Below are 24,755 nucleotides of genomic sequence, written 5' to 3'. Positions count from 1 at the left end.
CTGCCCACCCCTCTTCACATCTCTGAAGCTATGCTGGGAGTGGGGAAGGAGGTTCCTCAGCCTCCTCACATGGCCTGGACTGGGACCTACTGCCCATGCTGGACACTGGACTGGGCTCCTTCTGCCTGGAATGTGGTGCCTGGCGAGAGAGCAAGCTCTAAGATTGCGTTCTCTGCTCTCACACACAATGGAGTTCTTTGTGCCTTCAGAACCAGATTTTTTTTTCATGGAAAGAGCTCAGAGCTACATAGCTGCAGATGTGGGTTCAGTTCTTGCCCAGGTCCCTCCACAAATGCGTCGGCCAAGCCTGAGTCTCTTCAGCTGCTCTTCGAAGGGGCTAGTAGGTCTCCAAAGCAAAATAGTCAGGGTAGCAACTTTCCTCCGTCCTAAAACATAATCTCAGGCCTCTTAAAGTCCCCAGAGGTCCTTGTTTTACCTCTTCATCACAAACCCTGATAGACCACAGAAGCAGTCAGGATGCTGTGAACCGCGGTACACACTGATCCCACTTCACTACCCTCCATCCCACCAGAGGTAGCATGGATGCTACCATCTCAGGAATAAGGGAACGGCAGCTGCAGAGAGGGAAGCCACCCCACAGCTAGAGCGTCAACATGGGAGAAGCGGTCACATGTCCTTGACCACAGAAGCCAGGCTGGTCATCACCAGACATTATTACTGTGTCCCCACTGGAGAACCAGCATTGGTGGCAACTGGCAGAGCCAGATAGTAAGGCTGAGGCAGGCAGGTTGAAAAGTTGGAGGAGCAGGTCAGCCCCTTCATTAGGAATGCATGGGAGAGGTCTTGGTAAAGCTGTTTGGGGCAAGAGAGCTTCCTTAGTCTGTTGTTACAGTAAGAATTCCTGTGCAAATTAAAATCCTGCTTCCTCTTATCTTCAGCTGCCTCTCACCCGTTCTCTGTGCCTGCCAGTTAAAAGGGCATCCGTATTGACCACAGGCTCACACGCTTGCCACACAGAAGTGGCCTTCTCCCCAGTACTACACAGTGCAGAAAAATGGTCCATGGTGCCAGAGTCCATTCCCAGAAACAGTGGGTCCCGGAGTGAGGGACTGTAGCCCTGATTGCTGCAGTCACGGTCTAGCCAGAGACAGGAGAGAAAGCAGTATTTACTTGATTTAAAATTAGCCCCACGTAGCCACCGGTGGGATCCTGTCAGCCCGCTTCATAGTGATTCTCCCCATAAAAGCTGTTTTATCTGCTGGACAAATAACTCGCATTCCGTGCCCAAAGTCTGTCAACTCCTGGGAACAAGAGAGCGCCTGCAGCTAGAAGGAGCCTGCAGATGGTGTGGCAGGGAAGTCATGAGGAATACAGAGAAGGAAAGAAAGATGGGGGGCCGCGACAGAACTGGCTTAATTTTTCAGTAAGTACAGGAGCTAAGGACAGCAAGATACCAAGTGACAGTGGTCATGACAGCTGCCATTTGTCAAGCTCTTAGGCACTGCTCTGTGGCAACGCCACGTGTCATCTCTCTGATCCTTTGGGACGGGTGTGGTAGTTTCATTTTGAAGAGGAGGAAGCTAAGGGTGATGAGGCTGAGACCTTTGTCCAAAGCCAGGACGTCAGTAAACAGCCACGCTCTGTGCTTTGGACAGAGCTGTGCCTGCTGTGCACTGCATTGCTTTGTGGTTACTGTTTTAGTTCTAGCCTTCGTGACTCCTCAGAGGGGGATAACTGAGAGCCTGGGCTCTGACACCACAGGGATTTAAATTCAGATGCTGCTCCATCAGATCCCCGTAGGTGTTTGGAAGTCACAGAGCCTTTCTGAGCCTTCATTCCCACCTGTGAACCCAGTATGATGCCCTTGTCCAGAGTCTGACAGCTGCTGTGTGTTGGGCTTCTTCCCTCTCCTCCATCACCCTTAGAGTGATCTTGCCTTGCCCGTTAGTTACAGGAGAACAAAATGTATCCCCAAGCCAAGCCCAACACTCAGATTCAAAGCATGGTTCCTTTGAATCTATTTCTATGATGTTTTTGTTGTTTTGTTTTGTTTTTGAGACAGGGTATCTCTGTGTAACAGTCCTGGCTGTTCTGGAACTACCTCTGTAGACCAGGCTAGCCTTGAACTCACAGAGATCCCCCTGCCTCTGCCTCCTGGGTGCCGGGATTAAAGACGTGCACCACTATGTCCAGCTCTTGTTGATTTTTATATGCAGATTCAGAAGTACATGCAGAAGCACAGCCAGAAAAAAACATACAGTTTTATAGCCTGCTCCCCTTTCCAACACTCCATCTCTGATGTCTTTATTGTGGGTTATCATTGGTGTTCGTCAGGGCTGTTGTCATGTGTGCAGTGCACCTTGGCCAGTCTCCTGTGTCAGGTGTCCAGGCCCCTTCAGGTTGCTCTCCACACACACCTCTGTATCACTGAACTCTTGGTCAGAGCTTTCAGGTGTGGTGGCTTTATAGGAAGAGCGGGCATATGGGCTGGGAGATGAAAAACTTATTTTGTTGTGTGGATTTGTCTTTTCTGTCATTATTGGTGTTGGTGCTAATACCAGTAAGAAGTAGCTTATCCTGAGTCATATATGGAGACCATGACCTGGGAATACGGATACAGGTGGCTCTAGTGACATGTTCTACTCTGGACACAGTTTAAGGAAATTTTATAGTCACCAAACTAAGGGAAGTCCTAAAGCAATACATTTGCCAGATGCTTTTTGGGGACACCAGTTAGGTCACAGCAAAGCAGGGTCAACTCCCACAGGTCTCAGATGCTTGCTGGTAGCTTAGCTTTGGTGTTGGGGGCTCCAGTAGTCTGATACGGTACTGTATTCCAACGTGTCCGTGATGCGGCAAGAAGGGTAAATGGCTCCCAGCAGCCAGTATTGAAGGACTATCAAGGAGACCGAAGGCAGCCCCAGGTAATGTGGGCTCTAGATCTGCAGCATCCCACTCTCCTCGACCAGTGAAATTGGGGCCAGTTCATCTACAGAGCCTCCAGCACAGCTGTGGCCTTTGCAGGGCACCTCGGTTTATATCGATCTTGTCATTTTTCTTTCCTTGGAAGACTGCAAGTCAGAACATCCTACTGACCTCAATTTCATAGAAGTGGCTGTTTTCAAACAAACAGAAATCCCAAATGTCAGTACAAAAGCAGAAAGGTGGGTGTAGCCAGTCATGTGACCAGATTGGTTCCCACTTTTACAATAAAATGTGTCACTTGATGGGCCTGGAGCGATGGCTCAGTGGTTAAGAGCACTGGCCGCTCTTCTGGATGACAGGGTTGGATTCCTAGCACCCACATGGCAGCTCACAACCATGCATAACTCCAGTTCCAGGGCTTCTGATGCCTTTTCCTGAGGGCACCAGGCATGCAAGTGATGGTCAGACACATGCCAGCAAAATACTCATACAGATAAAAATAAATAAAATATAATTTTTAAACGCTACCTGGACCGACAGTTACCTGCAGCTATAACTGTCTCTAGTCGGTCGTTCCCTGGACAAATCCTGCTTCAGGAACAAGTGAAGCAGGTTCCAGCACGGAGTTGCACACCCCCTTCCTCCGCCTGGTCCTCCGCTGGCTTAGTGACTTGGTTGATTTGCCTCTTCCAGGGGGTGGATGCTAGGGCGCCTTCCGTGTGTCTGAACATCAATGGAGCCCTTTTTTTCTCCCTCAAATGTCAGGATGAAGCTTGCACTTTCTGAGCCATCACTCATGTCTCGCTGGGCAGGGAAAGGCGGCAGGAAAATGTCAGTCCCGGGATCAGATGGACTGAGCTGGAGCAATTGAACTTTCCCACCCTGGCTTTCGGCTTTTAGAAATCATTAACATTTCAATGTGGGTGATCCCTGGACCCTGCTACCTCTCCACAGCCTCTGTCTTAACTCTTCCAGCATCTTGTCACCTTTCCATTGAATTACAAGTTGTCTAATGGGAAAACCAAGTTTCTTATCTAGGTCACTCTCGGTATCCTTCAGCGGGGTTTGCACCTTGGCTTTAAATGGACAGCATGGGGGTAACTGACGTAATCCTGCCATATACTTTGGTGGGTGACGACTCTTCATTCTTCAGAGGATGAAGGGTACAATAATTATGATATAATAACGTCATATGATATAATAATAATGTCCGAATGGTTTGGTCCATCCTTTGGCAGGCTGGGAGGATCTTTTATGTTTCTTGGCTTCTTCTGCTATTACTTTTAACTCATGGTTGCCACTTTCAGAACATTTGGCCAACTGCATTCGCTGCTTGACATAACTTCAAAGGAGGGTTCCTGTAGGGCAGAGACCCCCAACATTTAGTGGTCCTGTCAGCCCCTAGTCTCCAACACTCATTTCCTGTTTTATTTTGAGGGTAACTCTATGTGGCCCATATCTTCAACTGAAAGTAAAGTGTAGAAAGGAAGAAGGAGAAACATGCCTCACCTCTAGGACGGCTCTGCTGTCTGGTCTCGGTAGGTAGCTCACCATAACCCTTTCCAGTAACTCGAAGGTCACTTTAGATCAGCTTCCATTTTAATACCTTTATGCGTGATACTGAGTGACATCATAAGTTGTTGGGCATGGTGCACTCTTTTCCAGTGATACTGTTGTTACTCGAGTGACTTTCAGGGATTGGGTGTTGGCTACAGCTTCTGAACTCTGAGGACTGAATTCCTGACTGAGCTTGCACGCACACATGCGTGCATGCATCTGTTAGAGCCAGTCGAGCAGACCAGACTATTTCTCTTCCTCTCTCTTCTTCTTGTCCATCACCGAAGACTGTAAAACTCCCCACCTGCCGGACAGGACAGTGACGGAACTGAGGGCTTCTAGCATGACTTCTATTGACCCCTGATGACAGCTAATAAAAGTCCTCTTCCTCTGGGCTTCAAGATGCTATCTATTGCTCGCTAACCTCTGCCTCCTCGAACTCCACGTCTGTAATTCTTACCTTCTGATGATTCCAATGGCTTTTATTATTACATCCTAATCATGCCTGATAATGGGCTTTGTTATGGCGCTCACACATGCATACAATGCATTTTGATCACTTTCACCCTTCATTGCTCCCTGTTGTGTCCTTCCCACTGTTCGCTCCGTCTCCTCCCAGCTTCCCCTTTGACTTCATGTCCTTTCTTTGTAATCTGTGACCCAAACAGTTTCATTAGCTTTGCCTATATCTGAGTAAGAGGTGACTCCCAGAAGTGTGAATGCCTTACCAGTGGCTACACCACAACAGAAAATGTCTCTGTCCACCTGTAGCCTATAATGGCCTCTAGATCTTCCTGGGTGGGTGGAGCCTCAGACACCTCTCCCCCTCCCCCTTGCATGACTGGATGTTGATAGGCTCCATCTTGTTCAGGTAATCTAGCAGCTGTAGTTGAAAAGTACAAAGGTCACGTGACCAGAAAGTAGCGTTCTACAATATTCCACCCCCTCCTTCTGCTCTTGTGCTTTTGTCTTCTGACCCTTGGAGAGGGCGATAAAGATGTCTCAGGTATGGCTGGGCATTTTCAGTGCTTACTGTCAGCACTCTGGCCAGTTGTGAGTCTTTGCGGTTGTTAATATGTACTGTTTAAGGAAGTGTCCCTGCGCTAATCTATGGGGATAGATGCAACTATTCAGAAGGCAATCTGACGGGCACATCATGTCTGTTTAGCAGAATAAAAGAGGTACTTCCCAACTAAGGACTCTGTCCTCCTAGCCCTGGGCTCCTTACAAGGTTTATAGTGCCCAATGTGAATTCCCTCCTGTCTCTGGGGCCTGAATCCCAATCAGAAAGTGGTTGGTGACCCCCTGTAGCAGACTCGTTACTCTTATACCATTTGGTACCTTTTGCCTGATGGGGCCAGTAGTTAAGTGTCACACCCATCTTTATGACCTGGGTCCTTTCCCTGCCACTGTCCTCCATGTCCACCCTGTCATTCCAGGGTGGCCCAATCTCTGGGGAATCAGTCACACGTGGTTTCGGATGGAGCTTTACTTTCCTGGGGGCCTCTTCCCCAGGTCACAGGAACTGTCTGTCACCCTCCCAGCTGCTGTGTGGGCCTCTGTTACTACCACGGAGGCAGAAGAGAGAGGAGACAATGTCAGCACACACTTCCCCATGCACGGCTCCCTTCCCACTGTGCCCTGCCTTACCCTCTTAGCTTCCCCAGGGACCCTGGACTTGGGAATCAGATTCGTCTCTGAAACCCTGCCTCCCACCCACCCGAACCCTGCCTTTTTTTTTTTTTAAAGGAAAGGCTTGTATTTGTATCCTCCTCAAATTAAGAAAAAGCCCTGACAATAAAAATATTTCTCTTCACAGAGCCAAGAGCATCCTCCTCACTCTGGAATTAGTTAATTCTCATGACCTTTTAACAAGACAGCGCTTGGTGCTCTCCGAAAAGATAATTGACTCAAACAGGGGAAGAAGCTCTGCTCACTTAATGGTGTTCATCCGAGCTGTGTGCGGTTCAGGGGAGTTCTCCATTACCTTTGGAGTTGGCAATATATAGATTAAAGCGGTAGGAAGGCCAGTAGAAGCGTGAGCTAGTGCAGCCTAGGGTGGCAGCTTCCTCCCTCGCAGGCACACTAACAGTCGCCTTATTGCCGCCGTCACTCAGAGCGGAAAGCAGGGGAGCACCTGGCGCAGGACTCCCCGCAGGACTCAGTCAGCGGGAGCCGCTGTTGTCACCGGCACTGTTATTACCAACAGCACAAACCTGACACCCAGGGAAACACAGTGATTGTGTACACAGGCAAAGCACCTTGCCACGTGGCCCACTGATGATATGGTGCGCTCATCATGGGACCCTTAGGTGTTTTCATCATGGCAAACCCCTCTGACATGGTATCTCCCTTGTATGTGATACCACAGACATGAAACCCCTCTAACGTGGTATCTCCTTTATATGTGATAGCACAGCCATGAAACCTCTCTGACGTGGTGTGGTATCTCCCTTACATGCGATACCACAGACATGAACGCCCTCTGATGAGGCACACCAGTTATGCAGTATCCCACTGATATGGTGTACACTTCTAACACAGTGCACCTCTGACATGGTATTCCTCCAACATGGCATGCTAGTTGTATAGTGCCCACTGGCATGGTATACTCCTCTGATACAGTGCCCCTCGGACACAGTACTCAACTGTTTCAGTACTAAAAACACGACAGAACGTATTTCCCCATTTCTCAGAATATACTACTGTGGCTAGGAAGCAACTGTTAGGGTTCAGGACCAGTTTCCTTACTCTGGTACCATATCACAGAAACCAGAGCAAAGGTCATTCTTCCTGTCATCGCCAAAATGCAACCTCCTGGCTAGATCAAGCCTGTGCCTGTCCGCTATATGATTTGACCATGACCTGGAGCCACAGAATGTGCTGTGTGAGCCAGATTCTCTACAGTGTTCTGTGGCTAAAAGGCTGTTGTAGATCTGTTCTTCAGCATCCTGTGGAACGGTCCTATGTCTCAGCCTAGGAGAATGTCTGATGTCCAGGAAGGGGTGTCTTCTTATGTCCACCTTGTGAAATAGAGCTGATACGAGGCTAAGTGGGTGGAGCCTGGACTCCATAGCAGAGAGACTCACGGTGTGAGTTTTCAGGTCTGGGCAGATGTGAGTTCTAGACCACACTCTGCTTCTTCTTGCCCTTTCAACCTTGCACATGCTTGTCTCTTCCTTCCCTCACTTGGTCATCTGTAATATCTGGCTACGAAGATTAGCCTTTTGGGGTTGTTGTGAAAGCTAACATATATGTTGCCCTGACTAGTTTTAACACAGTCTCTGGTACACAGTAAAATTCTCAATCATTGTCTTACAAATACCATGGTTTCAACTAACTTTCTGGGTTTTTTTTAAAAAATTAATTTGTATTAAGATCTAATATCTGTTCGTGTTCTCTAAGCTGGGTCTAGTGGGGTTGCCGTGAGAATCAGACATTGTGTATACAAGTTACCAGACACACACAGTGGGTTATAAGTATAAGTCCATGGACCTTCCCGTCTGTGTATCCTCTCTGCATTCCTGTGGTCCTCCTTCTCAGTCACCTCCTCCTCTGGGCCCTGACCTTCTGAGTGGACTTCCTGATCCATCTGTCTTCACTGTGTTACTGTGGACTTTGGCTGTCTGAATCAATACTGACTCGCCCGAGTCTGCCACCGAGGACCTTTAAAAATAGTTTTATCCACTAGATGAAGGGGCATGACCCTTAACATGGTGCAGGACCCGAGAAGGGAAAGGTTGGCTACAGGTGTAAAAGCCAGAGTGAGCTCCTGAGTGCTGAGTGCACACCGCTGGCAAGGCTCAGTCTTGTTTCATTCTGTGGGATGATTTTTAGTTTCAGTTGTGTGTGCACATGTCTGCGCACGTGTGTGTGTATGTGTATGTATGTGTGCATGCGCACACATACGCATACTGTGAATATGGGCACATGCATGCCACAACATTCAAGCAGACTTCAGAGGACGATTTTTAGGGGGTTGGTCTCTCCTCCCACTTCTGTTGGAAGAAACAACAATTTCTTCTGTTGTCTTTGCCACTACGCAGACTCCAAATGCCAGCTTTGGGGATCAAACCCAGTTCATCAGACTTGCGTAATACGTGTTTTTAGCAGTGCAGTCACCTTCGTGGGCCTGGCTTTTTGTTTTTGTGAAAGGCGCTCACCAGATGGAGCAGACTGGCTTCCCATCTAGACCTTCCCCTCACAGTCTGCCTCCTCTGCCTCCCCACTGCTGGGGTCACAAGTGTGCCCCACCATGCCCGTGTCAACAGCGAAGTCTTGATTCCCAAGGTGAAGTTCGCACGGCTGTCACACACTGGATTACAAATCTTTGGGGGAATAGTCTTCCCAGCCTTCTCAAGCATGGCATAGTTCGGTGTTCGTTTTCGCTTGTCGCGCAGCCTCTTCTAGATGGGTGCACCAGGCTATCTGGTAGCCTCTTACTTGGGAAAAATATTGCTTAAAGCAGGGAGACACGCCTATGCTACAAAATGGAGATGTGCGGAGCATCGCCCTCCCATCATGCCCTGCAGCATCCTCTTTCCTCCCAGGGAGCACCTGGTGTTAGGACTGCCTTTCACATTCTTCCTGGTACTCTGTATAGTTTAAAGCCAAAAGCAGTGTGTCAACACATTCTTCTGTAGGTTATGGTTTTTCTTCAAAAACAAGCAAACAAAGAAAACACATAAAAACTTCCTCGGTCTATTTACGATCTGTGTTATTGTGTTGTGTGGATAGACCCTACCCAGACTCTTATCAGTGGACCAATTTATGAAATTTTGCTGTTAAAATTATGCTGTAATGAGTAACCTTGTACGTACATAATTTATTAAATGTGTGAGTATATCCAGAGGAGAATTTTCTACAGTTGGGACCTTGAAATCCCAGGGTAAAAAGTGAATGTATTTTAAGTTTCATGACTTTTATCACATACCGCGGGCAAAGTATGTGGGTGCTTGCTCCCCACCCTCTGCCAACATATTCTTTTCAGCCCTTTGTACCTTAGCCAAAGCATATGTGAGAAATACTATTTCAGAGTTTAACTTAGATCTCTTTCCCAGTCCTTTACACACAATTAAGAGCCAAAGGCATGTCCCATTCCCTCACCTGTCTGTTCATCTCCTATGCCCGTTTTTCTACTGCAGAGTTACACTTTGCTTATGTGTGGGTGTTATTTTTCTATTAAGGAAATAAGTCTTTGTGATACGAGTTATGCTTCTCTGCCCTAGACTGTCATTTCTCTTTTGAAGAAAAAGGTCAAGACCTCCGGAAACTGACTCCCCTCATCCATCCCCAACATCACCAGACTGTGAGCCCCTTGAGGGCAAGCTTTAAACCTGGATCATCACTGTGTCCCAAGTGCCCCTGCAGGGGCTGGCACTCTAAGCGATCTCCCTCCAGGGGGCTGATGTTGAGCTGAGCCTAGGGTCTGTGTTCCCCACCCCAGACCCCCTCTCCTTGTGGCTTGGGAGCTCCGTTTCCGCCTCCAGCAGAAAAAGATGACTCTTCTCATTGCTTACCACAGCCATGCACCTGTTTGGCCTAAACTGGCACCTGCAGCCGATGGAGGGGCAGATGTATGAGATCACGGAGGACACAGCCAGCAGTTGGCCTGTGCCAACGGACGTCTCCCTGTATCCCTCGGGGGGCACTGGCTTAGAGAACCCTGACAGGAAAGGCAAAGGAGCCACGGAAGGTAGGGTCACTGCGCTGTCCGTGTCGTGAGTCCTCTGTGTCTGCCTGTGACTGGAGAAGGCCTCCATCATGCACACTGTGTGCCTAACTCACGGCTCATGCTTCTTCCATCTTCTGCACTCCATGCTGGCTGCGGTCTACCTGTGTCTTCATCCCAATTCCCTGTCGGTGTGAGCTCGGAGCGGGGTTCAGAAGGACCCACGGTGCTCTGCTGTATCCCATTCCGTGCTTCCCAGGATGCACTGGGGCATTCGCATCACCAGCTATCCATCTTTGTGTGGGGTCAGGGGGAGGACTACTGGGTCGCCCTGTGGTACCAGGGGTCATGTGTGGGACAAGACAGGGCCGTGTGTTTCAATGAAAACATTTCAGGTCATCAGCCCACTCCAATGACCTGGAATAAGTTACTAATCCATCTGGCCAGCTTCCTCATCTGCAGTAGTAACAATAATTACTGTTTGCTGTGTTTGCATCAAAACTTCTAAGGTCATTTCACTGTACACTTAAACCTCACAGAAACCCTGTGACGTGGGTATAATTATCTATGTCCATTCTAGGTATAAACGCGAATGATCCCATGAAGTGGCTTGACCCACAGAGTGTCAGCATTGAGTATATGAACTCAGGTCTGAGACCCAAAGTCTCCCACCCCCTCCATCTGTTTCCCCACCTGACCGTCCCCCACCCCGGTTACAGGACCTCAGAGATGATATGGATGTGAAATCCTGTTCTACATTGAGACAAAGATATTTCTATCCATAAAAGAAATGGTGGTGACACTTTGGGTTTGGCATTCTTGAGAGGGAGTCACAGACCCGTATTTTAAATTCCTCAAGGGTCTTGATAAGAGCTCCTTGATACAACTTCCTTCATGGTCAGCCAGGAGTGGCTCAGGCTTACCATGACTGCGAAGATGTGTAGGCTCTCAGGCCAGCCCGATTGTCCTTCAGTCCAGCAGCCTTCCCTTCTCCTGCCTCTGCTGTGCTCTGCAATGCTGCTGTGCTCTTCCCCAGTCAGCACAGCTGCCTTGTCTCTTACCTTACGGAGCTATGTGAGGAGAGGCGACTTCTGAAAGAATCAAATCCAAATGCTTACCAACTCTTTAGAGAGGAAAGGCCAGGCAGTACCCAAACCACTGAATAACGTCTGCTGCTTTGCCCAGTGGCAGGGTAGGGAAGGAGTTAGCAGGCATGGGACCACTGGAGTAGTCCGTGTGACGTAAGGAGACACTATGATGTGTGCTTAAGCATGTCCCCTGAGCCAGGCATTCTAGGCTTCACTCCCCCCCCCCTTCAAAAAACCCTGGGCCATAGGTACCTTATAGCGTGCAGTGTAACTTGCAAGCCCTACAGGTGAGATTCCTCAGACTCATCACAGGAATCTTTTGAACCAAGGGGGCACTGTCCATGGTCCTGCCGGTGACTTGCCATGCTCATACCAGTTTATCCTGTCCAGTGCCACAGGCAAAGACCCCCTAAAGGGATAATTGTCTTTAGAGTAAGCCTGTGGAAACACACTTCAAGTGTCTCTACTCATCATGGAGTTGGCAAAGGGTCTCCTGTTACACAGTGCAGTTTCTTCCCACCGTGATCTCCAACAGACATTCCTTCAGCGGGAATTAAATCTATCTGAAATCTCCAACCCTAATGAAATTAGTCTGTGGGCTGTTTGGGTTCTCTTTAGTTTTTCTGGAGAAGCAGGAGGTGTAGATAAGAGGCAACCTAAAATTGCACTGTCTTATTGGCTTATTTTAATTGGAGGATTTTTGCTTAAAGGGATTATCTGTCATTACTGATGCAAATGGAAATGCTGTTTATAAACCCCTCAGACTCAGGGCAGTACTGGAAAACAGTCAGCAGCAAGAGCGATTACGGTGAGAAACCACACGTGTGCCTGAAAAGCAGAGGGAAAGCTTCCTGTAGTCTATGGGAGACCACATGGTTCTTCCCCACCCCACCCCAGCCAAACCAAGTCTACTCGGCCTCTGTTTTTAATCGTGATGATAAACCTCTGCTTCCTTAGACTCTATCTCAATCATGAAAATGTCAACTGTACCAGGAGGGCACATTTCTGGTCCCTTCTGATGGTATCAGGGAAAAGAATCCATTGCAGAGTTGAGATTAGCGTCTGTGCCCCGTGCTGGCGGGAGGAGCAGTATCAGGCGATTGAAAGGGGCTGAGTGTACCCTGGAGCCACCTTGTCCAAGATGTGGTGCTCAACCCAACCTTTCATTTGTTCTGTGAGCTTATACTAGTTACCTCATTCGTCTGGCCTTGGTTCTCTTGCCTGTAGAACAAGGGTGATGATGGCTCTTCTCAGAGACCAGCGGGGGAGCCACTCATCCTGAGTGGTCATCAGTTCGTCTGGTGTCCCTCATCGTGTCCACCTAGTCTGGGACCATTCCACGTCAGACACGAAGATCCTAGAGATATATACCAATTAACGTTTCCCCTCACGGGTCCTCCTAAGGTTTGGAGGATTAAATTAAATACACGATAATCCCAATGCTGTGTTTGTCATGTCTGGGAGAATAAAATCAAAGGATAATTTATATTTTAAAAGTGGTTGTAACCATTTCAGGGTCATCATGGGACAGAAGCCAAACGTAGCCGCTTCCCTAAGCGAGACCGTGAGACCTTGTGTCTGCTTCAATGGGGGAGGGGGAGTCACTGAATAAACAAGCATTTCTGACAGTTGACTCTGTGGGCTATGGATACCTTCTCTTTGCAATGGAATAAAAATTGATCATCGGTTTGAACCATGCAAATTGCTGCACACGGGCTCAGCTGGGCTTTCCAAAATGGAACGGCTTATTCTGATACCCAAAGAAATTTCAAACAGTTGCTAAGGAGACTAAGGGATTCTTTGTGCAATCTATTGCATTGAGAAGAATTAAAAAAAAAAATAGGTGGGGCAATTGTTAGTTGATTGGAGCTTCAGAGCCTGAACAGATGGGGTCTCTGGTCAGGAAAGCAGAGCCTGACTGGGAAGCAGGGGATGTCCAGCTCTCTGAAGCCGGCCACATTAGGTGGAGCTATCCAACCGTTTCAGCAGATCGTAGAGAGATTTCTTTTATGACATGATTGCATATTTTTATAGCATTGCTCTAGGAAGCCCAAATCTCTTTAAATTTACAAAGAAAAAGCTGGTTATCAGTGGAATCTGTGCTGTGACACAGATTTCTCTGGAGGGGTAAGGACTAAGCTAAGCTGCTCACGCCACGTGGTAAGGCCTGGAGACACCTAGTTGTGGCGCAGCATGCTTCTCAAGACTGTCCCCAGACCCTGGCTACTCCGAGGCCTGTTTACATCTTCCTAATTAGTCAAAATGATCAACTCTCAGACCCTGGCATACCACAGAGCTCTTAAGTGGACCTAGGATCTAGCTGGTGAAGGCTTGGCATTCACGCCGGGAACCCCGGGAACCCCAGGAGTGGCTGCTCTTTGAGAGGGTCAGTGCACCCCATCACCGCCGAGAGTGTCCCTCCAGATATTTAATTCATCGCTCGTTCATTGACTCCTCAGAGGAGCCACATCCGAAGAGGTGAAGAGCCTTGTCAAGTGACTTCATCCGCAGCTGGCTTCTCAAGCATTCAAGAGATGTTCTTAGCGCCATGAGAATCAACAGAACTAATGGAAATGAAGGCACTTGACACAGCCGGAACTCATTAACCTCTGCCTTCACTACTATTTCTTCTCCTAATATCTGCTGCCTTCCAGAATACACACAAAGAGGCGGACTCATACACAGAGCGTTTCCCCTCGCCCAGCCACTAGCTTCTTCCCTGCTCTTCACGCCACTGCTTTGCAGGGGACGTTTTACGTTCGAGTCTTCATGCTTTGTGCTCAGAATTAAAGACAAGAAATCTTACGATCTGAACAGATGAAGGCAGGATGGGTTTTTCGTAAGGCAAGAAGGAAGGGTTGTTTGCTTTTTCTCTTCTAGCCCCAGCCCAGCCCTGGCAACTTAGGCATCTTTCCCATGAACTAAAGGTGGTAAAAGCTGTACACTCTCTCCTCCCAACCAGCAGTCCACACCACCAGTTGGTCCAGTGTGCAGACAGCATCTCCCTCCCACATGGCCCACATCCTTGCACCTCTAGAAAGTCTAACTAAAGAATCCCCTTCTGTTATTTTGGGGAAAGAACCACAGAGCCCTGCCTTAGGATCCAGCCTGAGGTTTGGAGGGTGTCTCTGGACCCATCCTGAACTGTAAGGCCATCTCCTCTGCTATGCTCAGCTCTTTGCTAGGGAGAAAAGGAACCTGGCTGACTCAAACAAAGGAACAGTTTTTCATTATTTATTCTGAGACATGAGAACATCAGAGTGCAGGCAGCTCCCCAGGTCCCTGGGCCCCAACTCCTCCATACTCTCAGAGGAAACTGGCCCTCAACTTAGCGGTCTCCTGCTTCTCTCTCAGCCCCTCCTAGGAGGGAAAGGTTCAGAATGCACCCTGCTTTTGTTTCATACGCCCCCTCAGTTCTGCCTCCTGGGAGAGTTAAAGCTGAGAGTGTAGCGCTTTCTACCTGCACGATAAAAGGGTTACAGTCCTGGGAGCCCGCAGATCAGATGGAGAAGAGTGTGGATAATTCTCTCCCATCTCAATGCTCCTGCCTTTGAAGTTTCATGACTCACCATGTGGAGGTTTGTGTGTCTTCGTTTTCAAGGTAAAAGTCTAGGGCGTGAACGCTCCTTCCATAGGAATTAAACGCGAACTCTTTCCTGTGTTAAGGGTAGAATAGCCACGGTACTTTCATTGAGAGCGTGCATCTTAACTTTCTTTTTGTTGGCACATTTTTAATTAAAATAACATTTAACGGTTTGAAGTTAAAAACCTGATGTTTCTGCCTAGGAGTTTATAAGGGAATGATAACATATGGAGAAGTTTAACATTTAAATTGAATTTTATTATTTAAAACAGTAAAATATTTTATGGCCGCAACAATGCCCTGCCAAGCTCCATTTCAGCATCAAATGTGCTTTGTAAGGAGTCTTACAAAGCTGGGGGTGGGGAGACGTGATAATTTTTTCCCTCCGAATGCTTTTCATAAAAAGTTCCACAGACGTGTTTCCTTTGCAAATGATTCTTGTTGTCTCCAAGGTCTTTGAGCATCTCTAACCACAGGAAAGCCTTAGGACCAGGGTCACTGCTGCTTGGCCATAGAAGTGAGCAGAGGTTCTCACTGGTGAATGTCTTCCACCCCTTGTGGTACAGGGCTGAGGGCTGGGTTGAATTTCTCTAAGTATGCTAGAGATTTCATTCTTGATAAATTTCTTTAACCGTTTTAACACACACACACATAGTGATGCCACACACATACCAAAATACAAAAGCACTTTTGGACGTCTCCTGCCTTCTTAAGAACCTTCTTCTCCTATCTTTGTCAGTTCATAGCCCTGTTCCAAACCCAACCCCCCAACTCACATATGTAGCCCTAGGCTGTGGCTTCCAATTTCCACATACACATAAAATACCTCCCTCTACTCCCATCATGCCTCCTGCTGTAGGGTTGGAAATTGAATGACAACAACTCATTCCCTCTGTCCTTTCTGGCTTGCCACACAGCCTTTACACACACACACAATCACACACACGCACACACACACACACACAATCACAAAGCTATTCTCATGTAACCACCAGTGATTATTTTTAGGATCAAAATATATCTTAACAAGCTGTGGCATTACACAGTAAACAGATGGTCCTTTGGGAGGGACCCATACTGCTTTGAAAGAATGAATATTTTTAGCAGAACAATTTGAGCATCACTGGGGGAAAATATTCTAGACTATCTTACTCCTGTGGATGAGGAGGGGGAGGGGGCAGGGATCCAGACGCAGACCTCTGTCAGAGCAAGAGACATTGCGGAGTCCTGGATGTGGTTCCAAGTCCCATGTGGCTAACCAGAGGGCTTTTGTCTTCCCTTCCCCGTGTCTTGGTAGGAAAGCCAAGTAGTTTCTTTCCAGAGGACAGCTTCATAGACTCTGGAGAAATCGATGTGGGGAGACGGGCTTCCCAGAAGATTCCGCCCGGGACGTTCTGGAGATCTCAAGTGTTCATCGACCACCCCGTTCACCTGAAGTTCAACGTGTCCTTGGGGAAAGCAGCTCTGGTGGGCATTTACGGCAGAAAAGGCCTCCCTCCTTCCCATACTCAGGTAACTGGACCCCACACACCAACAGACCTCACGGGAGCCAGCTCAGATCCTAACCAGGGCAAAAACCCAGCCAGGTCCTAAAGCCAAAAGGGAACTTGATGTTATCTTATAGGGCACTCATCTGTTTGCCCCTCTTGCTTTCCAGATGAGTGAATTAACTCTCAGGAGCCTTTTCAGAGAATTCTAGGCCACCTCTCAGCTGCCTTTCTCCTCTCGCCCTATCTGCTAAGTTACAGGACCCAGGCAGTGTGACCTAGAAAAGAAGCCACACGCTGAGCGTGAGTCCTTTCGCCGTTTGGCGATGCAAGCGTGGACTCATGGTTCATCCTCTCCTTGAGGATTTCCTCCTCTCTAAAGTGGGGAGTACCACCCTGCAGAATTCATAGAGCGCTTAGCATGCGACCTGGCTCCAAACCAGTATTTTCCCTGCCTCTAGCATCTCCTCTCTTCTTCAGAATTGCTCCTTCGTTTGCACATATGTACCAGAAACAAAGATATCAGCCAAGTGGCTGGAGGTATAGTTCAGGAATAGAGCATGCACTTAGCATGAGGGACTCTGGATTCAGTCTCTGACTTCCAAAGAGAGGAAGAGGGGAGGAAAGGAAAGAAATAGGAAGAGGAGGAGTCATGAGTCAGGGAGAACAGGGGCCTGGGCAACCTCCACACACGCACACAACACACACTAGCTTTGGCGTGCAAATAATCAAAACCATAACCATCCATTGTGAATCGCAGGGCCACAGACAGTCGTTTTAGCTCCAGCGTCTGGCTAAGTTTAGCGCTGTAGTCCATGATCAGATCACAGAGCAGTAGATGAACCTGGGCCCTGGTGACCACAGAACCACCGCGTGTTCCTGAACTTCACAGCTTCAGTTTGTGTGAGACAAATATCTTCCAATACTAAACCTAACTAGGGAGCTGCTTGGGGATGCTTCCTAGTGAGGCAGCAGGGCTTAACCCCCCTCCCCCGCCAGACGGTCATACTGCGTGATGGACTTCTCTGGAGTCTCAAACCAACAGTCCTGGATCCATCAGCCCTCGCGTTTCACACAGCACGACATCACTGATGGAAGTCTGAGCTAAACCAACCTAGCTCATGACTAACCCAACCCCACTCCGTGTTACAGCCCCCCTCCAAGCCCCTAAGATTACCATCCACACTTGCAGGAACCTCCAGTGATCTCCGAGTGTCTGGGTTTCTACTGAGGAACCTGCCACTGAAGAAAATGTAGCGTGTGTGTGTGTGTGTGTGTGTGTGTGTGTGTGTGTGTGTGTTAAGACTTGCATGTCCCCAAATGACAACAAAAGAAGACAATAATCATTAGTTATGCCACATTCACAAAAGAATTAGAATATTTCTGTGAAGACTCTAGATCTGGGGAAGACTTGATTGATCTGCTCTCCCAACTCCCCTTTCTGACTCCTTCTCCCCTTCTAGACTCCCTAGGAGACTTCCCTCATGGAGCTTGGTGGTTGGGGTGTCAGTATGTCGCTAACATTACTCTCTTTGTTCTTTAGTTTGACTTTGTGGAGCTACTGGATGGACGAAGGCTCCTAACCCAGGAGGCAAGGAGCCTGGAAGGTCCCCAGCGCCAGTCACGGGGTGCTTTCCCCCCAGCCAGCCATGAGACCGGTTTCATCCAGTACCTGGATTCGGGGATCTGGCACCTGGCCTTTTACAACGATGGGAAGGAGTCTGAAGTGGTTTCCTTTCTCACCACCACCATTGGTAAGCAGACATACCCTTTGTTGCGTCTTTGAACGAGAGGAAGATTGTGGATTCGGGAGTTGGTGCTGGCAAGGTATCAGAACTGAGTATGCCTTGCCCAGAACTGTAACCGCCGCTATGAGCGTGGTACAAAGTCATCCCAAGTGGACTTGCAGGGCAAGCATGGTGTATAGAGCTCCGCTCAAGAACTGTGAGGCAGAACTGTGGTTGAGATAGGAATTTTGGGTGGCAAGGCACAGAGGACACAGCTCCCCTCCACCTCCACCTAAGCCGCACCTTGTTCAGCTCGCTCATTTGCCATTTGGGTCTAGCTTGTTTAGGGTCTGTCTTTTACTTTTGAAATCAAGAAATGCTGAGAGATGAGACCGGAAGGAAAGCGCCGGGAGAGAGAGTGTCAACAGCAGAGCGGGCAGCTGGGTGAGCGGTTTGCGGTTGCTCTTGGGGTTCCACTGAGAATAGAGATGGTCTGTTCTCTGACATAGAGTGACTTTGAACCGTCGTCCCTGTGTCTTGTAGTGACAAAGGGCCTTGGCCACCTCCACAGTCTACAGGCGTGCAGGTAGCCTGGATCCCTGTTAAAAAGACATTCTCGTCTTTGTTCCATCTCATAGACTTTTGTATCCTCCTTAGGCGGCCACGGTAATGCAAACGGATAGTCTTAGTTTTCCACGTCAGAATTTTCCTGGGCTTCTGTTGGAAGCATTAGGATGCAATCTTAATATAAACATCCTTGAAGGCAAACTCAGCCAGAACACAGACTGGGAGCCCTGGGAGGGACTGTTGTCTAGTGAATGCGTTAGGGTGTCTCTGAAAGGTCTTGGTCTTTGGCTGGGCGTCTCTCTGTCAAGGAAGATATCTCAGCTTGTTGCTAGGTCTCCAGCATTCTTCAAAGACCCCCCTTCTCGCTCCTGATGAGCGAGAGTCGCTTTCAGCCCGTTCCCCTCAGATTTGCAGTTTTGCCCTGAGTACTGAGGCAGAGCGAGCCTTTCTGTTACATGGAACACGGTCAATAAGCCACTGCTACACATTCGGCCTTAACATTTTGCCGTGATGGCAAAGCTGGTGTTGATGAAGAAGTCCCTCTGTGTTGTCCCTGGCTGGAGGAGTAGTCTGTCTCCATGATCCACATGGAGTCTTCGTGGGCAATGCCCCCTGGTTGGTAGGGAATAAGCAGGAGCGTGGTCGTTTCTCTGCCCAGGACCCTCAGCAGCCCTGGTCTTGGCAGTTGCCATGATGTTGGTTTCCCTCTTGCGCCGTTTCTCATGTGATGTGTTGGGAAGCAGGCTTAGTCTAGAAGCTCTGCCGTGAACTTGACTTTTAACACTGTACAGATCTTTTACCCTTTCCCGTCTTGGGTTCTGAGGATTCTGGATCCTAAACTGTGTCCTAGTAACTGTCGATCACATGGAAGGTAACGTGGATGCTCCCAGTCCCTGCCGTTCCAGGCTGGACTCTGGCCGCACCAACATCTAAACTGTCGCTTCCCGGCTTCTGCTAGACAGCAGTCACTACATGTTTTCTTTCTTGATATGGTGGCTTTGACTTAGAGGCATAATTCTCATGTCCCATGGTGTCTGAGCTCTCTGGTCCATCACCCTAAGTCCTCCTAGGCACAGCTGACAAGAAGACACACGGTATTGGGCTTACACAGGACTGGGAGCATTTACAGTCAGATCTCTGTTTTAATAATTGAGTATAAATATGAAAGGTTGTTCATTTAATTCCCTAAAGAAACCACTTTTAATTAGGATATGTATCTTAAGCCATTAAGGAAATAGTGCGATTGCCCCTTCGCCAACCCTTGGCTTGTCAAAGCTTGCTAACCTGCTCTGTTATAATTAAGACATGGTCTTGCTTTTTACCTGGTTCCTCTCTCTTGTCTAGATGATGAAAATCGTTTCTTAACCCCATCATGTATATCAATCAGAGCCAATAGCCAATCGTGCTTCTATACATCAATGCATTGACCTACCCAGGGGTCTAGATACCAAGGGGTCTGGATAAGATGCAGAAGCTGCCCCAGCAGGCCAGGCAGCAGTGCCCAGTGAGCCCGGTTGTTGTGCATGCTTTGAGCAGCAAGGCATTTGGTCACCGTCCTTCTCAAATGAACTAAGGAATCACCAGGCAAAGGTTCAGATTCCTGATCCTTTCTTCAGCAATTCTGACCCCGTGGGCAGAAATGAGCCCCCATGCGCTTCCTATCGGCAAAGCTCCCAGACACCCGTCAAAAACAGATTCCTAGTCCTTTCTCTTGTGACTCCCTTTCGCTTCTGTGATTGTCAGTGGTAGGTCTCCCCTTTTCTGTCAGAAAAAAAAAATGAGTATTTCAGGCTGTTTGCAGTTCCTGTTGTAGTGATTAGTAAAGTCTGCCCAGTGCCTGTGGGGTAGAGGGAAGGGGTTAGGGTGCTCTGTCCCTCCCCCCTTTCTCCTTCCGTTTTTTTTCACTGTCTTTCTGACCTGTCCTCCCTTCAAGCTACAACAATTGTTTAATGAACACTGTTTTTTTAATCCTTTAATACAAAAACAGACAGATTCTGACGCCGCTATTAATCCCTCTTTCCCGAGAGTCCCCGGCATTGAGTCTCAGCTGTCTGTGATCGTTACCTGTGAACTGTGAGCTGTAATTTGTCTTGGCAGGTTAATTAAAAGTTTAGGTCTTGCTTTAGCAAAGTCATTATGGTCCCAATACACAATTATAACTCTCGGGTTTGCTTAACACACAAATTGGAATCTGACCCTCCTTTCGTTACATGCTGAAACACAGATCGGGAATTCAAGAAGACCTGGGATGTCAGAATTCTGTGTATTTATGTCTGCTTGCGATTAAGTAACGAGAGAAATAATTGTGTTTAACAAATGGCTGCATTGTGTACGACTTCGCTTTTCCCTCCATTTAATGCAATCCAGCTGATGACTCTAAATTAAATGAGTTTATCTTTTGCCTTGAAAAAATATCTAAAAGCACTTTCCAGACTGGCTCTACAAATATTTCCACACAGAGAACTGATGTTGACAGAGCTCTCACTGAACTGGATCTATGCCATGCACATGCATGTGTGCACACATGCATACACACACACACACACACACACACACATGTGCACACTCCCCACTGAAACCAAGCTGGTTTTAGACTATAATATGGCATTCTGTTTTCAGAAGCAACTGTCTTCGCCTGGCATGGGGAGATTTGGAATCAGGGGGCACCTTTTCTACCCATGACTCCCCTGCGGATGGTCGTCTCGCAGAATCCCACTGGGTAGGCAGATCCCACCAGCAAAAGTCTAACACAGCTCCTGAAGTTCGCGAACGATTTTTACCATTCTTTAAGATTTACAGTAACTTCCCGAAGAGAGCCCCCTCCCCACTGTAAATGAGAAAGCTGAGGTCCGGGGTTGCTGCCAGAAAAGCTGGGTGGATTTCACATCGGCCTCGCCGCAGCACTTAGGGTTTCCTTATGGTAAGCACATCGCCTCCTTACCTGGATCAGCCCCTGTGAGTTTTCGTGTTTAATTTGCTTTCCACATATTCATTGGTTAATATATCCGTCAGATATTTAAAGAATGTCCAGCATGGGTCAGAGACCACGCTTTGCTCTTGTGTAATTTATAACAGCCTTGGGAAAGAGGTGCGTGTGTGTGTGTGTGTGTGCGTGCGTGCACACGTGCACACACGCATGAGGGAGTATACACACCAAAGGATAATATTGGATGTTGTCCCTCAGGTGCCGTTCGCTATTTTTGCTTTTTAGAGAGAGCGCGTGTCTCTTCCTGTCCCGGAACTCACTTTGGATTAGTATAATTGGTCGTCAAGCCCCAGCACTGGGCTTACGTGTACTGCTACATCCAAGCCTTCTGATGCAGGTTCTGGGAGTTGAACTCAGGCCTTGATTCTTGCAAGGTAGACATTTTACTCTCTGATATATCTCCCTAACTTTAAGAGAGATACCTTAACTCTAATTTAACTTAACAGGTAAAGGGGCTGAGGTGCGGTGTGCCCAAAATTAAAGGCGAAGCAAGAATGAAAGCTTGAATTCTAATCCTCTCAGGTCCCCGCCATGCGATAGAGCCTCATTCTTTGTCATGGATACGATTCAGTATTTGCATCTGTGTTCTCTGGATCACAGCTTCCCCTTGTTAACTTGCCTCCAATTATAAGTAAGCACCTCACTTCAGTTCAGGAAGTTTTCTTGAGGAGTCATTAAAAAGACCATGGTGAAAAATCTTGCGGTATCTAAGATTTAAAAATGAGAATACCTTGCCCCGGATAGCTTGTCACCCCGAGGCCTGACAAGTTGGCATTGAGGTATTTTGGGTCTCAAACTAGCAACTTATCTTTTCATTCGGGTGGCTGCCAAAGCATAAAAGGGCAGCTCAACCTGACACCCCAGCAAGGCAAGGCAAGCTGCAAAATAACAGAGGTGGCCTATGGTGGATTTAGAAATCCAGAAAGAGAAATGAGAACCACTGTGAGAAAGAGCCAGGCATGGGGGACTTTACAAGGGACGCGCTCTGGTCTTCTGGGCTAATTGACAGAAGGGTCCACCTGCTTCTCTTCAGGCAGCTGCTGGAAGTCTGTCTGTCTTCCCTCCGGCACAGGAAGTGGTCCAGCTCCTTTCCTTCCTTCCATCTTCCTATCCCTGGCTTTCCGTCTATTGTCTAACCTTGCCTTTTCCATGTTGAGTACCTGGAGAGAGCAGCTAATGCTTTGGCTCGATGGAGATGGCATTGGTATAGGAACCGCTCCTAAGCCAAAGGAAAGAGCAAGGGAGGCCGTCCCTGGAGGCAGGAATGGGGGAGGGTGGAGGGTGGGCCCTGCTGAGTGGATCCCAGAGGCTCTTGAGCCAGAGGAACATCTAACTTGTTCCTTAATGCATGGATGGCGTAGCCATATTTAAAGACAGCAAGGGGCTAGTGGGATGGTTCATGCTGGTTGAAGCACTCGCTGCCAAGCCTGGTGACCTAAGCTGGACGCCTGGGACCCACAGTTTCATCCTGCTTATACCAATACTCGGGATAAATCCCTTGTATCCGGAGAGGTGAATTCACTGGGTGCTGTTCCAAAGGAGTTGCTCCCATTAGCAGCCATCTTATGACCACAAGAAGCAGCAAATATGTAAACAAAAGCTCGGAGCAAGCCTGGCAGAGCAGAGGGGAGACAGCGCCTCATCCTCAATGTCACTGGTGCTTGAGGCTCACATTCCTGCCTGAGAGAGCACCCCCAACCTGGGCCTCACCCTGCTAAAAGCTCTCTTCCCACTCTTCGGTCAGGTGAGGTTACTCATAGAAGACATTTTGTCAGTAGCGCTTCGGTTTTTTTGCAAGTGATGGCTGGATTTTCTGATATCTCGTTTCTCTGTCAGTTACTTAAAAAGTTGCTTCTCTTGCCTAGAAGAGATGCCAGCTCATCATCAGTGAGGGCTGTGGGTGCCTTCTCTCATTGCCTTCATGATGCTACTGACCAAAGATATGTCCTTTTGCCTTGTAACACCTCTTGGGTCCACCCTAGCTTCAGGATGAGGTCTGCCGGGACTGCCATTGGTGGTGGCTAGTGAACTCTGTCAACATTAAAGCTGCAGTGGATCTGGGTCCGGGGAGACGGGGTCCAGAGGAAGAGCAAAGGCTTCGGGGCAGTCAGAGCTGAGCTGTAGGCACGAGCCGTGCAGTTTTATATGAAAGGTGTAGGGTTTTCCTCTCAGGCTCACCTGTAAAAGCCTGCACCAGAGAGCTTCTCACAAGGCCATGAAAGCCTGCACCAGAACATCTCACAACACTGCCAAAGCATCAGTACCTTGTTTTCATTTCGATTCATTGACTGAATATCTACTTGAGGTGGTGCTGGAGATTTAACTGTGCAGAAAATCAGCCTTGCCCTCAAAGAACCTACAATCAAGTGGAGGGAACTGACCCTTTCGCGAGTAATCACCCCATAATGAGGCCTGCAGGAACAGAGGGGTGTGTGGGAACACTCGTGGGCATAGAAAGGAGGGCTCTTCCCTCTGCCAAGGCTGGTAGAAGAGGCTGTGGGGCACAAAGAGCGCACTGTGAGGAGTATGGAGTGTGCTGGGAAGTGGTGTGTAAATATTTTCAGCAACTTCGGGCCAGAGTGGAGGTGGAAATCTGGAACAAGAGCATGGTGCTTATGTGTAGAGGACATGTCCCAAAACCCCGGAGGTTGTCTGAAACAGTAGATAATGACAAACCCTGAAGGACTTCATATATACCTATCATAAAGTTTAACGTGTAAATGAGCAGCTAACAGTAACTACTAGAACATTACAGATGTGTGTCGCAATTAAACTTATTGAAAGTGGTCTCATATTTTGATATATCATATTTTGATAGCTAGATGATTTTGAATGTCCTCGCCGCAAACATAAGATTAATGGTGTGATAGATACGCAGGCTATCTGCTTAACCACTGCACAGGATGTATGGAGAACGAAGTGTCAGCCTCATGTTGTGCATTTAACCCCAGGTATTTATAGTCATGTGTCAATCTAAAACATTTAAAAAAGCATCTACTGTATACCAACTGTCCTCAGCTGGAGGCACACAACTGACGCCCCAGAAAACAGAGTGGTAGAAAGAGGAAGGGCATTGCAAAAAGAAGCGCTCGCCAGGAAAAGGCAAGAGAGATGAGGCCGTTCCTCGCTAGGGTGACCATGACAGAACGCACAGGCAGAGGTCCTAGCTTCTTCTCTTCCTGGTTTGGAAACAGGGCCTGAAA

The 24,755-nt window shown here is 48.2% G+C and overlaps 1 protein-coding gene across 1 annotated transcript in view; it reads left to right on the top strand.

The window, feature by feature from the left end:
* Positions 1-24,755, top strand: part of Tenm4 (teneurin transmembrane protein 4) — a 664,092-nt gene that overhangs the window by 488,385 nt on the left and 150,952 nt on the right. Inside the window, 3 exon segments of the mRNA XM_057756666.1 lie at positions 9,968-10,138; positions 16,083-16,297; positions 17,816-18,026. Coding sequence (XP_057612649.1) covers positions 9,968-10,138; positions 16,083-16,297; positions 17,816-18,026 — 597 coding nt within the window.

This window comes from Chionomys nivalis, chromosome 23, assembly GCF_950005125.1.
Source record: "Chionomys nivalis chromosome 23, mChiNiv1.1, whole genome shotgun sequence".
NCBI lineage: Eukaryota > Metazoa > Chordata > Mammalia > Rodentia > Cricetidae > Chionomys > Chionomys nivalis.
Note: the sequence above shows the minus strand (reverse complement) of the source record. Positions and strands in the feature narration are given on the sequence as shown.